We start from the raw sequence: 13,386 nt of genomic DNA on the forward strand, positions 1-13,386 counted from the left end.
TGTCCAGTCAGCAGTCTTCCCCATGATTATATAGCCTACTGACCCAGACTGAGTGACTGTTTAGAGGCTCAGGAAACCTTTTCAGGTTTTCTGAGTTATTAGCTGATTAGGGTGTGACACCTTAAACTTCCAATATTTAACTTTTTCACAATATGAATTTTTGGATTTCATTATCTGTAGGCTATAATCATCAAAGTAACAAAGGCTTGAAATATTTCACTCTATGTGTAATGAATCTATATAATATACGAGTTTCACTTTCTGAAAGAAGTGAGAAAAAATATTTAACTTATTCACAATATTTCATATACACTGAGTGCTCAGTGTGGTTCCACAATAGCACATTTATTTTTGCCATACTTAGATGATATAGCCAGAGTACCCAGAGAGAATGCAGTCCAGGCTGGGATTCGAACCCTGGACCTTCTTTCTGCAAGGCAACTACATCTATAAAAGGTGTAACAAACAGGGAGATGTTTACGTGGACTGAATAAAAAGACACAATCTTTTTTGTCTTACACTCTCTGACATTAAATCGAACACAACTTTATCTGTTTCGGCTCAGTTACAAAATTATTTCTATTTGCTAAATGCCAGACTAAGGACAACAAGAATGTTTGAATAATGAATGAATTTTCATTTTCTTGATTTTGTTCAAATACAGATGTTTGCCTTTATTAAGATTACTCAGCCTTTGAAACTTTTGGGAAAACCCAGATGGTCAAGTTTAATGCTTTGTAAGCTTCTAATAGATTAATTCATAACATTTGAGTCAAGTGGAAGCACACATGTAGAAATATTTCAAGGCAAACAGACTGTGTATTTTTGAATTAATCAAAAATCCACTGAAATCAACAAAGATATCAGAAGGAGAAGGTTAGATCTTATCTTTGTGCCACATTCATTTACTCAAGATGGCTATAAACAGCAAGCAAGAATAAAAAGCAGCTGGATGTCTAGCTATGACACCATTTAGAAAAAAGATGTGTGCAAAGTCCCAGAGATTGCTGCAGGAGGGACTGGTACACTTCTCACAATGGATGGAATCATAATTAAAGAACATTATCCAGAAATATCATGGCAATATTTCAACATATCAGCCAGGAAGTTAAAGCTTGCACATAAATTTTTATTTCAAATGGACAATGACTGAATCACTAACAAAGTGGTTTAAAGACAACAATGTTTAATCAATGTTTAGAAATGGCCATCTCTTGATCTCGGTGCCATTTAAAGTTTGTGGCCAAGCTGAAAAGTTGTGTACAAGCGAGGTGGTCTACAAGAGGTGGTGTATAGTTCTGTCAGAACCAAAATTCCTGTAAATTCTGATAATTCTGGCATTTAGTAAGTAATTTTATTAATCCTAACTGACCCACTACAGGAAAGGTTTAGTCTGATAGTATGTATAGTCAGATTCATTTGTTGGTACAATTGAATTATTTGGACTCCAGAGCAGAACACATGTTTAGTATCAACCAAATACAGCACTGCAGGAAAATAACCAACTGTGAAGCACAGAGCTGGAGGTATGATGGCTTGGGAGTGGTTTGCTGCAGCAGGACAATGTATCAGAGGTGCTTGAGGAAAATGTCTATTTGTAACATATAACAGCTGAAGCAGCGCTGGACACTGCTACATGGCACAAAACACAACAGTATACCCATAAAGGACTTGCTGAGAATGAAGAAACGTAAAGTTCTTGGCCTAGTCAAAGCCCAGATGCTGATCTCATTGAGATGCTGTACATGCAAGAAACCCCTCAAACATCTCACGAGTGAAAATGAGGAGTGGTGGCAACCTGTAGTTATTTCAGCTAAACAGGGAGGCACTAGTATTGAGGGGTTAGGGTGTCCTAACTTTTTCCTAAGCTAAAACGTTGCTGAAAAAACTACTGATATATTTTATTTATGTAAACATGTTACTTTGGGTTTTTTAGGTGTAATGAAATCATTTTTTTTTCAACATTTCTTTTAAAAGAGCTGAATATTGCATCAAACATCCTAATTTTAACACAACTGTTTGAATGACTATGACATTTTTTCAGAATTTATTCCCAAAGAAGCTCTGGGAATGTTCAAAAAACATGTAAGGACATAGTTAAAAAATGTAGCTAGTGTTTTTGCAGGATCAGTAAAGCAACGCTTTGGCTGCTATCCATGCATCTCATCCTTTATTTTTTTATCGCACCATGCTGTTTCTTCATCATTGTGATAAAAACTGTCACTGACCTGCTGACTCTTCCCCTCTGTCTCTGCAGCCTCCTACTCCGCAGCTGCCGTTAAAGCATGTAGATACACCGGTAAGTACCAGCTCTCTTCCTTTCATCCATGCCCGTTTACTCACACTGTAAATGCTGCTTTGTGGTAACAAGAATTATGGCAAACATAGTTTATAACATTCTGCTCAGCTGAGGTTTCTTTACAAACCTCAGGTGAACAGTTTTTGCACAATACAGTGTTATGTCATACTCATACTAAAGACCAGAGGAAGAGATACCTTGATTTTAATATATGGCTGACACATCTAGAAGGGGCATTTGAAGGCACAAGTGATGACATCACCACTGGAGCTTTACTGTTATACAAGAGAATCGACTTGACTGAGCACACAGGATGTCTTGTAGGGGTGATGTTTTGGATTTGCCTGAGGCCAAATAGTCACATCATGCTATTGTGAACGAGACACACGCAGTCAAACCTTTCCTGTTTAAGCTGAGTTATTTGCTAAATGCCAACAAGATAGACAATTTTCTTTTTAAACCTTCTAGAGATGCAGAGGTTTACATCCATGTCATTAGTTCTTGTTACAGTTACTTTCATATTGTGTGACTTGGAGCAAATGCTTTGGGCATCCTTCCGCAAGCATCTCACAATAGTTTGCTGTATTTTGTCCCATTCCTCCTAACAGAACTGCTGTGACTAAGTCAAGGCCTACTGACACAAACCTTTTCATCTCTGCCCACAAAGCATTAACTTTGTTGTTCTTAAGCCACTTTGTGACAAGTTTGGTGGTCTGATTGGATTACTTGCCCAACTGAAAGCCCTGGTTGATAAGATGTTGCTTCACAATTTCCACATAATGTTCTTTCCTCATGACACCATCTATTTTGTGCATGTACAGTGTGTGTATTACAGTGCGCCAGTCCCTCCTGTGGCTAGACACCCCAACATCACAATGCTTCCACCCCCATACTTCACAGATGGGCTCCTGTTTTGCTCCAAATGTAACAACTGTCACTATGGTCAAACACCTCAATTATAGATTAATCAGATCACAGGACATGTTTTCAGATAATTAAAGTCTTTCTCCTAGAGTGCATTTGCAAACAGCAATCCAGCTTTCTGCTTATGGAGTTATATCTTCTTCATTGCTGAGTGGCCTTTCAGTCCATATCAGTACAGGACTCATTTCACTTTGGATAACGACACTGTCTTACCAGCTTCAGCCAGCATCTTCACAAGGTCTTCAGCTTTCATTCTGGGGTTGTTCGCAAATTTTACACAAAAACATGTTTGTCTCTGGGACCCATCTACGTCCTGAGCAGCAAGATAACTGGACCTTTCCTTGCTGTTTGTATTTGGATTTATCAGTTTGAACAGGTGGAAGTCCAAGGTTTTTCTCCTGAAATTTTGGTTGATCTCTTTGGATTTTTTCATGATGTCACATAATGAAGCAGTGTGCGTCATGAGCCTCCGGTGGTATGTGTTTCTGTTTTGAGTTTCTATTATTCTTATTAGATTAGGTCTATCGTTCATTCTTGTGTTTAGATTTGTGTGTTACTTCCATGAATGTATCCATGTTCCTACTCATCTGTGTTAATTACCTCCCTCCTTCAGTTGCTCTGCGATTTTCCTGCCACCAGCTGCTCCACATTCTACCTGATTAGCTATTCTTTTTCATTGGTCATTTCTCCTCCCTACCTCTGTATTTATACTCTGTGGTTCTCGTTGCTCACCACTGGATTCTCCTGTTTATTATCTGCTCCATGTACACTCACCGGCCACTTTATTAGGTACACCTTGCTCAGTGGCGGATGCTGGTCTTTCAAGGAGGGGAAGCTCAATTTCAAGATCGCTGATTCGCTCATTTCGCTGTCAATCAAAAAGGGATTCAGCCTTAGACAGATCATCCAATTATCATGCAGAAGCTGAGCGTCCGGGCCAGCCGTGGCCAGCCCACTGCCCCATAGACCCTCAGAGAAGCTGAGCGTCCGATGGGCGGGACAAAGCCCAGCATTTTTGCTTCGCTATTGGACTCACTGTTTAAAGCACTGTGAAGCTGCGGGAATGAGTGAGAGGATAGCTGCGTCGTTACCAGCGATAAGAAGCTGATTCTGAACAAAAGTTGAGCGCGTTGTAGCGCATATTTAGTCAATGACATGTACACACAACAATATATATTTGATAACTTATTTTTTGACATTTTAGGGGAAGCAGAGCTTTTCTTGCAGTCTTAGAGCAATCACCACTGACCTTGGTAGTACCAGGATAGACCCCCTTTTGCCTTCAGAACGGCCTTAATCCTTCATGGCATAGATCTAACATGGTACTGGAAACATTCCTCAGAGAGTTTGGTCCATATTGACATGAAAGCATCACACAGATACTGCAGATTTGTCGGCTGCACATCCATGATGCGAATCTCCCGTTCCACCACATCCCAAAGGTGCTCTATTGGATTGAGATCTGGTGACTGTGGAGGCCATTTGAGTACAGTGAACTCATTGTCATGTTCAAGAAACCAGTCTGAGATGATTCGTGCTTTATGACATGGCGCGTTATCCTGCTGGAAGTAACTATCAGAAGATGGGTACACTGTGGTCATAAAGGGATAGACATGTTCAGCAACAATACTCAAGTAGGCTGTGGTGTTGACACGATGCTCAATTGGTACTAAGGGGCCCAAAGTGTGCCAAGAAAATATCCCCCACACCATTACACCACCAGCCTGAACCGTTGATACAAGGTAGGATGGATCCATGCTTTCATGTTGTTGACGCCAAATTCTGACCCTACCCTCCGAATGTTGCAGCAGAAATTGAGACTCATCAGACCAGGCAACGTTTTTTCCAATCTTCTATTGTCCAATTTTGGTGAGCCTGTGCGAATTGTTGTCTCAGTTTCCTGTTTTTGTTGTCCGATGAGCTAACCCCTCCCTCCTACTTCCCTGTTTCTAAGGTGATTGCTCAATCCAGCTCTCCATCCAACGGGTCTGGACTTCCCTAAACCTGGAAGGTCTTACTAAGCAGGTTTACTGGAAAAAAATCTGTTTCAGCTGGTGTCGGGAAATGACACGCCTAACCTCTAACAGCCTACACCTAAAAGTCTCACCCTTCTTCAACTGGTGGTCTGGATGACCGAGTAGCCCACAGCAGTGATCTACTCCTCGACAGTCACTTCTGTTAACGACTGCTCATTCCCCATTTTACAACTTGTAATTGGTATATGGGTTAGGTTGATTTTAGTGGCTCGGCACGAGCCCTAAGGGCATTGTTTTAACAAGTTTGGCAAAGGCAACCTATAAAAACGTCCTAAAATCATTTGGAACCAGGCAACAAGACTTTTTACCACCAACAAAAAACCCCAAAATAAGGTCACTCAAATAATTGACTGTCCACAATGAATCTAGAATTTTATATGCTTTCTTTAATTAGTAATGCTTTTGCAGGGGTCAGTAACAGCTTAAAAATCAGCAAAACATAATAATTTGAATAATAGAAATAAGACATTCGACTCAACCTATCTTTCCCTAATGCTGAAACTGGTAAGGCTGAAGAGGCTTTGGAGACGGAGGCTCACCATGCATCCCAATGGAATGATTTCTTCAGTAGGCAACTAGTGATTGTCTTCTTGGGTGAAGGGCAAATCTTCAGTTTTCTTCCTCTAAGTGGACAGGCGCTGATGCTCGGGGCTTCGATGGTCACGTTGGAAACAAAAAAAAATAATATATATATATATATATATATATATATATATATATATATATATATTAAATTTAAAAAATTTAAAAAACAAACTTTGTTGGCATATGTTTCAAAAGTCCGTAGCTTCCAGAGGCTGGATAAATGAAGGAAATTGTTGAGGTGTAATTGAGGTTGGTTCAGGACTTCCAGAAGCCTGAAACTTAGAGCAATCAGTTGTTCACTGACCAAGTTCACTTCAGTTGTCTTGGTAAAAATGCAACAGATGAAATTCAGATTCTTAATTTTGAGTTGCAGCTCTTCTCAGGGCACCCAGATTGATCCTCTTTATAATGCAGAATTGTCAGCGGGGCTGCGTCTCTGGTCTTCTGATTCATCTGTAACTTCTTTCTCCGTCCGATCTTGTTCGCTGGTCTTCTGCGAGAAAACAACCTCGTTTCTTTCTTTGGCACAGTTTTTATAGTGCAGATAGCTTCACTGCTCATCCCCTGTTGCCGGGCAAGCTTTCCCATCATTGAGGTACGCGGTCGCTGTGACTTTTCAGTGCTGTCTCAAAGCCTCCGTAGACAGAGTTGTAAACAGCCCGCAGCTGGCTCCCTGTGTAATGGTGCGTTCACACCGAATGTGGTTTCTGCGAAAGGAGCAGCCAATTTACATGTTATCCCTATGTAGAGGCGTGTTCAGGAGCGGAGCGGCGCGGTGCGAAGGACACGGAGGGCGCGGCGCGAAAGGTGCGCCAAGCGAAGCGGGAACGGTGCGAGAGCAATGGACGAGTTGAAAAATCTGAACTTTTTCCTAAATTTGCATCGCGTCAACCAATCAGGGACTGGATGTGGCTGTGACGTAGGGTGAAGGACCAAAGCAGAGAAGAAGCGGTTGTCAGTGAAGATGGAGGACCAGATCATAGTGGTGGTGTGCGGCATGCCAGAGTTGTATGACTCAGAACTAATTACTTTTACCGAGACAAGTACAGAGAGGACCTGGCCTGGTTATGTTTAGGCACAAATATCTTATATTTAGGAGATGTGGACATTAAAAATCGGCTGTTTTTTTATTGAGCTGAGATTTATTTACTCACCGAAGACAGATGGACAGGCGTTCAGCAGCAGGGATACAGCGCCGGTAGACCGCGGTGAAGTAAGTTTGAAGTTCGATGTGCAAGCTCCGCGGAGTTAGCGGCATTTAGCTCAAGGTCGATCCGATTCAGGCACTTAGATTTTCCACGATTGTTCGGTTCGGAAACTTATTGACGGTCCCTAGTGAACCACCGCGCGTCAAAAGAGGGAGCAACAGAGAGCAGCTAGCCAAAATCTGGGTGCCTGACTCGGATCGGCCGTGGGCTGGATGCCGCTGGCTCTGCGGAGCTTGAGTGTTCGGTGTCCGGCTTCGGGCTGGCTTCACTGCGGTCGCCGGTAGTTGGTGTCCCGGAGGCCGATTCGTCTCCTAACGCTGGGCAGCAGATCTTCGAACTGGGTCCTGGATAGACGTACTGCTGAAATCGACCGTTATCCAGACGCAGCTCCTGGAGCAAGTGGTGGTAATCTCCGAACTGTTCCCGTCCCTGAAGAATCTGGTGAACCCAGGGACATTGACGTCGGAGGCGTTTTTCGGATCTCCACAGGTAAAACACCGTGATTATCAGTGAAATCCATGTCCGCCATGTTCAGTTGAAACCAGCAAGCAGCAGATGGAAGGTCCTCCTATTTGATGACGCGGCGAAGCATTGCCGCTTGTTGCCAAATGCCAACGCGGAGTTCACACGGAATGTCAAGCGGGCAAAAGCACACAAATGAGGCGAAAAATTCACAGAATCCGCGTTCGGTGTGAACGCACCATTATGGCTTCCATCTGTTTTTCTGCCTTCACGACTCCCGCTCCCATCCTGGTGCTACAACTTTTGCCTGCTTTTCGACCTTCACGACTCCCGCTCCCTTCCTGGTGCTACGACTTTTGCCTGCTTTTCGACCTTCAAGACTCCCGCTCCCTTCCTGGCGCTATGACTTTTGCCTGTTTTTCGAACTTCAGACTGACGAAAAACAGCGTTCACCTGGCTTCTCATTTCTTGCTCCCATGCTTGTTATGACTTGAGCTTGCTCATTGACCTTCCATCCATGCCCAGTTCCCGTGAAGCTGGCTCTCCTCTGCCCCTCCCAGACCATGGTGCCCTCCTTATCTGCTCAGCCTCAAGCTTTTTAACACAGTATTTCTCTGCTTCTTGCTCTCACACAAGCTACAGCTAAAAAAAAACATCACTTCATTCTTTTTATTCATACATCACAATTGATTAACATTATCCCTTTTCATTACATTTAATAATTGTAGAAAAATAGAAAATCATCAAACATATTTCTTTGACTATACTTGTAGTTTTCTACTTCTGAACAAGATAAGACAGTTAAGACTTCTGAAAAAGATAAGACAGTCACAGTTAATGTGTGACTCCATACAGGCCTCTTCAGTCCTCAGTTCTAGAGTGCAAAGATATATTCATTTTACTGTTTACTGTTCTATGACATCTCATCCATGTAATATGATCATTATTTATTTGATACTCTAAAAATTAGGCTCTCATTTCATCATATGTGATTGTTGCTAAACTCAATCATAGTGATACACTTCTGCAAAAGAAAGAAGACTAAAACCATGGATACATGGAAGGATCTCACTTCACTTTGACATCCCATTGTTGAGATCAGGCTGTATCCATGCCCAAACCCCCAATACGCTTCATCGGTTATCGTCATCCATTTCCATAGCTTGGGTCAATTAGAGGGACTTGTGTTGTCAGGGCCGTTGGAAGGCTCTTTGTCCCGGGCCATTCCAAGTGCTAGACCCAACTGTTACTGTGGCATAGGTGTGGGAACACCTGATGGGGATCACTCTTCTTCTCTTCGTTTCTTTCTTCTCCTTTGACACTTGACAACTTTTGTCCCTTTTTCCTGTTTGTCCATCAGTTTTTGTTCTTTCTTGTCCATCTCCACTTCTGTGGCACAGAGGACCAAGGCCAGGAATGCGAGTGTTTATTCCTAAATTAGGCTCTCATTTCATCATATGTGATTGTTGTTAAACTCAATCATAGTGTTACACTTCTGCAAAAGAAAGAAGAATTAAAACATACTCCAAATCATATTTCATTGATTTAATTATGAATGTTTAATTAATTTCTGCATGGACACATGGAAGGCTCTCACCTCATTTTGACGCTGTTCTTAACTGACAGGAATGGCACCCGGTGTGGTATTCTGCTGCTGTAGCCCATCCGCCTCAAGGTTAGACTTTTTGTGCATTCAGAGATGCTCTTCTGCATGCCTTGGTTGTAAAGAGTGGTTATTTGAGTTACTGTTGCCTTTCTATCAGTTCGAACCAGTCTGGCCATTCTCCCCTGACCTCTGGAATCAACAAGACATTTGAGCCCACAGAACTGCCGCTTACTGGATATTTCTCTTTTTTGGACCATCCTGTGTGAACCCTAGAAATGGTAGTGTGGGAAAATTCCAGTAGATCAGCAGTTTCTGAAATACTGAGATCAGCCAGTCTGGCACCAACAACCATGCCACATTCAAAGTAACTTAAATCACCTTTCTTCCCCGTTCTGATGCTCGGTTTGAACTGCAGCAGATCGCCTTGACCATGTGTACATGCCTGTTGTGGTTATGAATATGAATATATTATTTAATATTTAGTATTGATACTTTGATATTTTATTAAATAATATTTCGGTCTGTTAAGGGTTGTCCTGTGAATACCAGCCCAATAGGGCGGTGTTATTAGGACAAAATTGAAAGGGATGAGCCAAGCTCTGACATTATTGAACAGCAAAACTCCGTACACACATGGAATGAATTCACACAATTTCTTAAAGTACAAGAATTTATTAACAACTAAACTACCAAGCAGAATTGACCGAAAGAGTGATGCAGCATTACCATGCAATGTTACTTATGTTTGAAAACCAAGGATTATCTTGACGAATCTGGAAATGAAGTTAAGTTAGTCTTGGAACCAACTTAGACAACCATTCACAATGCAAGATCAGATAAAACATTATTTTAATAAAATAATATTTTAAATAATGATTTGCTGAATAAAACCAACCTTCTGGATGACCAATTCTCAATGGTGTTCAATTAACTGCCTTTATTTACAAAAATATTATTTAAAGAAATATTATTAAGCAAATAGTAAAATAATATTTAAGGAAATATTATTTTGAATAACAACCAAATCTTTCTGGGGAAATGGGGCTTAATGGTGTTTACTTAGGGTGTATTCACACTTGCCACTTTTGGTCTGCTTTAAACGGACCAGAGTTCGTTTGCCCCCCCCCTGGTCCGGACCTTTTGTGCAGGTGTGAATACACTCCAGCGAACCCTGGTCCAGACCAAACAACTGGACTGAGACCCACTTTTTGAGGTGGTCTCGGTCCACTTCCAAACGGACTCTGGTGCGGTTCTCTTATGGTCTGAATACAGACCGGCCCCGATCCGAACCAACTACAAAAAGTGTACATCTCTTTGGACATAAAAAGCCACCGCAGCCGGTAGCAAAGGTGTGTGTTGTAAGGTAATCATACCTGGTAAGCTGTGTTTTGCTTAGCAACGCTACTGGCTTGTTGTGGAACAAGGCATGTAGAGAATGTCGGTGTTCAGCACGCATTCTCCGACGGGGTTCCAAAGTTATAAATGGAACGTCCCAATGTCTGTGTTGAATGAGCTGCTCTTCACCTTCACAATAATATTGCAGCTGTAATAATGGCACAAATATGCAAAACAGAGGTGCTGCACGTAGCACATCTACAGTTGTTTTCCTAAATTTCCGGGTCTGTGCTCTGTCCCGCCCCCATCATTTCTGTCCAATGGAAACAATGATCGTCAGTTGCGTGGCTTTGTTTACAAGTAATAGTACACATGCAAAAAGTACAATGTGAAAACAAAACGCACCAAATGAAAAAAATAAAGTTCGCTTTTGGTCCGGACCAAACAAGCGGACCAAAGGACTTTCCTGGTGTGAATACACCCTTAGTTTTCAAGTTTAGTAAAATGATATTTAGGGAAATATTATTTTCTAGATTGAAAACTAATAACCTTTTTGGGTAAATGAGCTTTAGTAGGCAAGCACATGTTCTTAGCTGTTAGCGGTTGGAGCTAGCAAAAGAAGCTTATAGCTTATCATCAGAATCAAACACATACCTTTAAAATACCACTAATAAAAGGGTTAAATGCATAAGCGTGGTGTGTTTTGGCCGATCTTCTGTGTTTAAAATCACCCTTTAAATAAAGTTTGTCTTAACTTTAAAAACACAACAATTCACAACACATGTTGTCTCAAGGCACTTCACAACAGTCAGGTACATACATTCCAATTAATACTAACAATTGAACAGTGCAGTCGGAGTTAGCTTTTTATTCAAATTGGATAAAAAGTTTTTCTATCTAAGGAAACCCAGCAGATTGCATCCAGTCAGTGACTTGCAGCATTCCCTCCTCCCAGATGAGCATGTAGAGACAGTGGACAGTCACTGGCGTTGACTTTGCAGCAATCCCTCATACTGAGCATTCATGTAGCGACAGCGGAGAGGAAAAACTCCCTTTTAACAGGAAGAAACCTCCAGCAGAACCAGGCTCAGTATGAGCGGCCATCTGCCACGACCGACTGGGGGTTTGAGAGAACACAGCAGAGACACAAAAAGAACACAGAAGCATTGATCCAGGAGTACTTTCTATGGGAAGGAAAAGTCAATGTTAATCAATGTCTATTTTCCAGCAAAGAGACATAAAGAGGGACGCTGTGTCCCTCCGTCCAGTTCCTCTGGGGACCTACGTGGAAGAGGTCAGTTTGTTGAAAAAGCTGGGTTTTTATTCGGACAGTGACGTCACGGGAAGTCTGCTGTTATTCCCTGTTCCTGGCTGTGTTGGAAGTAGGTTAATGTGATTTATTTTGAAAGTTCCAGAAAAGTTCTTACTGGCCATCATGTTGTACCCATTGCTGTGGTCCCAACATTCCTAAATGCATTGAGTTGCTGCCATGTGATTGGCTGATTAGCAATTTGAGTTAACGAGCAGTTGGACAGGTGTACATAATAAAGTTGGCCGGTGAGTATATGTATACCTGCATGTGTTTCCATGTCCTACCATACCTGTAAGTTACCAGCTTTAGTATTAAACACTATTAAACTCACCATTAGGTTCCCACAAGCTTGTTCGAACTTTGGTGCTGCAAAACAGTGTTTGAGGGGTTGCCTTAAATTTCATCCACGTCTGGCCCTCCATTTAACTCAAGTGTTTTGAGACTTCTAAAACAATAACATAATAACCCAGGCTTTCTTAAATTAAGTAAAGGCATAGTGATCTTAGTGTTAGTAAATCATTGATTTTTAAGACATTCATTAAAACATTCTCAAAAAGATTCTGTCTTATTATTTTGGCATAAGGAAAATAGAAATAGTTTTGATGGACCTACCTGACCTCAAACAGGAGCTGCTTGGCCTGATTTAATGTCAAACAGAGATTTTTTTTTCATTGTATTTTCTTTTCATTCTTTTCCAGCTTTGATTTCATTGCTCCACTGCTCCAGAAATGTGAAATCTTAACCATTTTCTACAAATGCATTGCAAATTACCCCCTTACATTTCCATTCCAGAGTTCAGACTTTAGTTATTCTGTCATGGTAATTTATCATTATGAAATTTTTACACTCTGCATTCAGATTTTCAATAAATGTACTCAGTGATGAAATGATAAGAGGTGTTTTAATGGTCCTTGCCAGAATTAAATTCAAGAAATATTGGACTGAAGATAAGCACCACTTATGTGGAAAGAAAACTGTTTATTCAAAGCAGCAGGCAAAAGAAAGGGAACATTTGTTGTTTTGTTGGAATTTATCCCAGATTAAAAAAGGGGCTCACAATCATCTTCCCCATTTTTCCAAAGCAGAGCAAACAAAGACGAAAGCAGCACTGATGTACTGCATCCCTTGTCTTCTCTTCCTTCTTTTCTCACAGGTCAGCGTTGTGTCAGATGTTGCCAGAATAATTAGATCAGCAATGACTAACAGAGGCAATATCAACACAGATGGGCTCTTTGTACACCAGCTTGTATGAACACTCATATAAACCTATTTGGAGAATAAAGCAGAGGAGAATTTGGCAAAAAATTAATTAGTAATTATCGTTTAAAAGTTGTATCCTCTGCTATGAGAACACAAATTATTTTATTTGTTAGGGCAATCAGATTTATTTGAAAATTCTTACATTTTCTCACAGATCTGCTTAATATTTCATTCAAGGTATCACATCGTTCAGCAGGGGTTTTCCGAACAACTGTGGTGTGTGGATGGAAGAAGGTTTAATGTTTCTTCCGTCAGTTTACACAGGATATATCCACGGTGGTTTGGTGTTGAAATGCCTCGTCATGACCATAGCTGACTGAGGCCTGCTGGGGCCAGATTAACCAGATTTTGGCAGAAGG

At 41.2% G+C, this 13,386-nt stretch overlaps 1 protein-coding gene across 2 annotated transcripts in view; it reads left to right on the forward strand.

Moving 5' to 3' along the window:
• Positions 1 to 13,386, forward strand: part of tns1a (tensin 1a) — a 136,050-nt gene that overhangs the window by 63,694 nt on the left and 58,970 nt on the right. For both annotated transcript variants that reach the window (XM_047354936.1, XM_047354937.1), the window contains exon 5: positions 2,258 to 2,299. In XM_047354936.1, coding sequence (XP_047210892.1) covers positions 2,258 to 2,299 — 42 coding nt within the window. The remainder of the gene's footprint in view (positions 1 to 2,257; positions 2,300 to 13,386) is intronic.

Source organism: Girardinichthys multiradiatus, chromosome 24 (assembly GCF_021462225.1).
Source record: "Girardinichthys multiradiatus isolate DD_20200921_A chromosome 24, DD_fGirMul_XY1, whole genome shotgun sequence".
Classification (NCBI taxonomy): Eukaryota; Metazoa; Chordata; class Actinopteri; order Cyprinodontiformes; family Goodeidae; genus Girardinichthys; species Girardinichthys multiradiatus.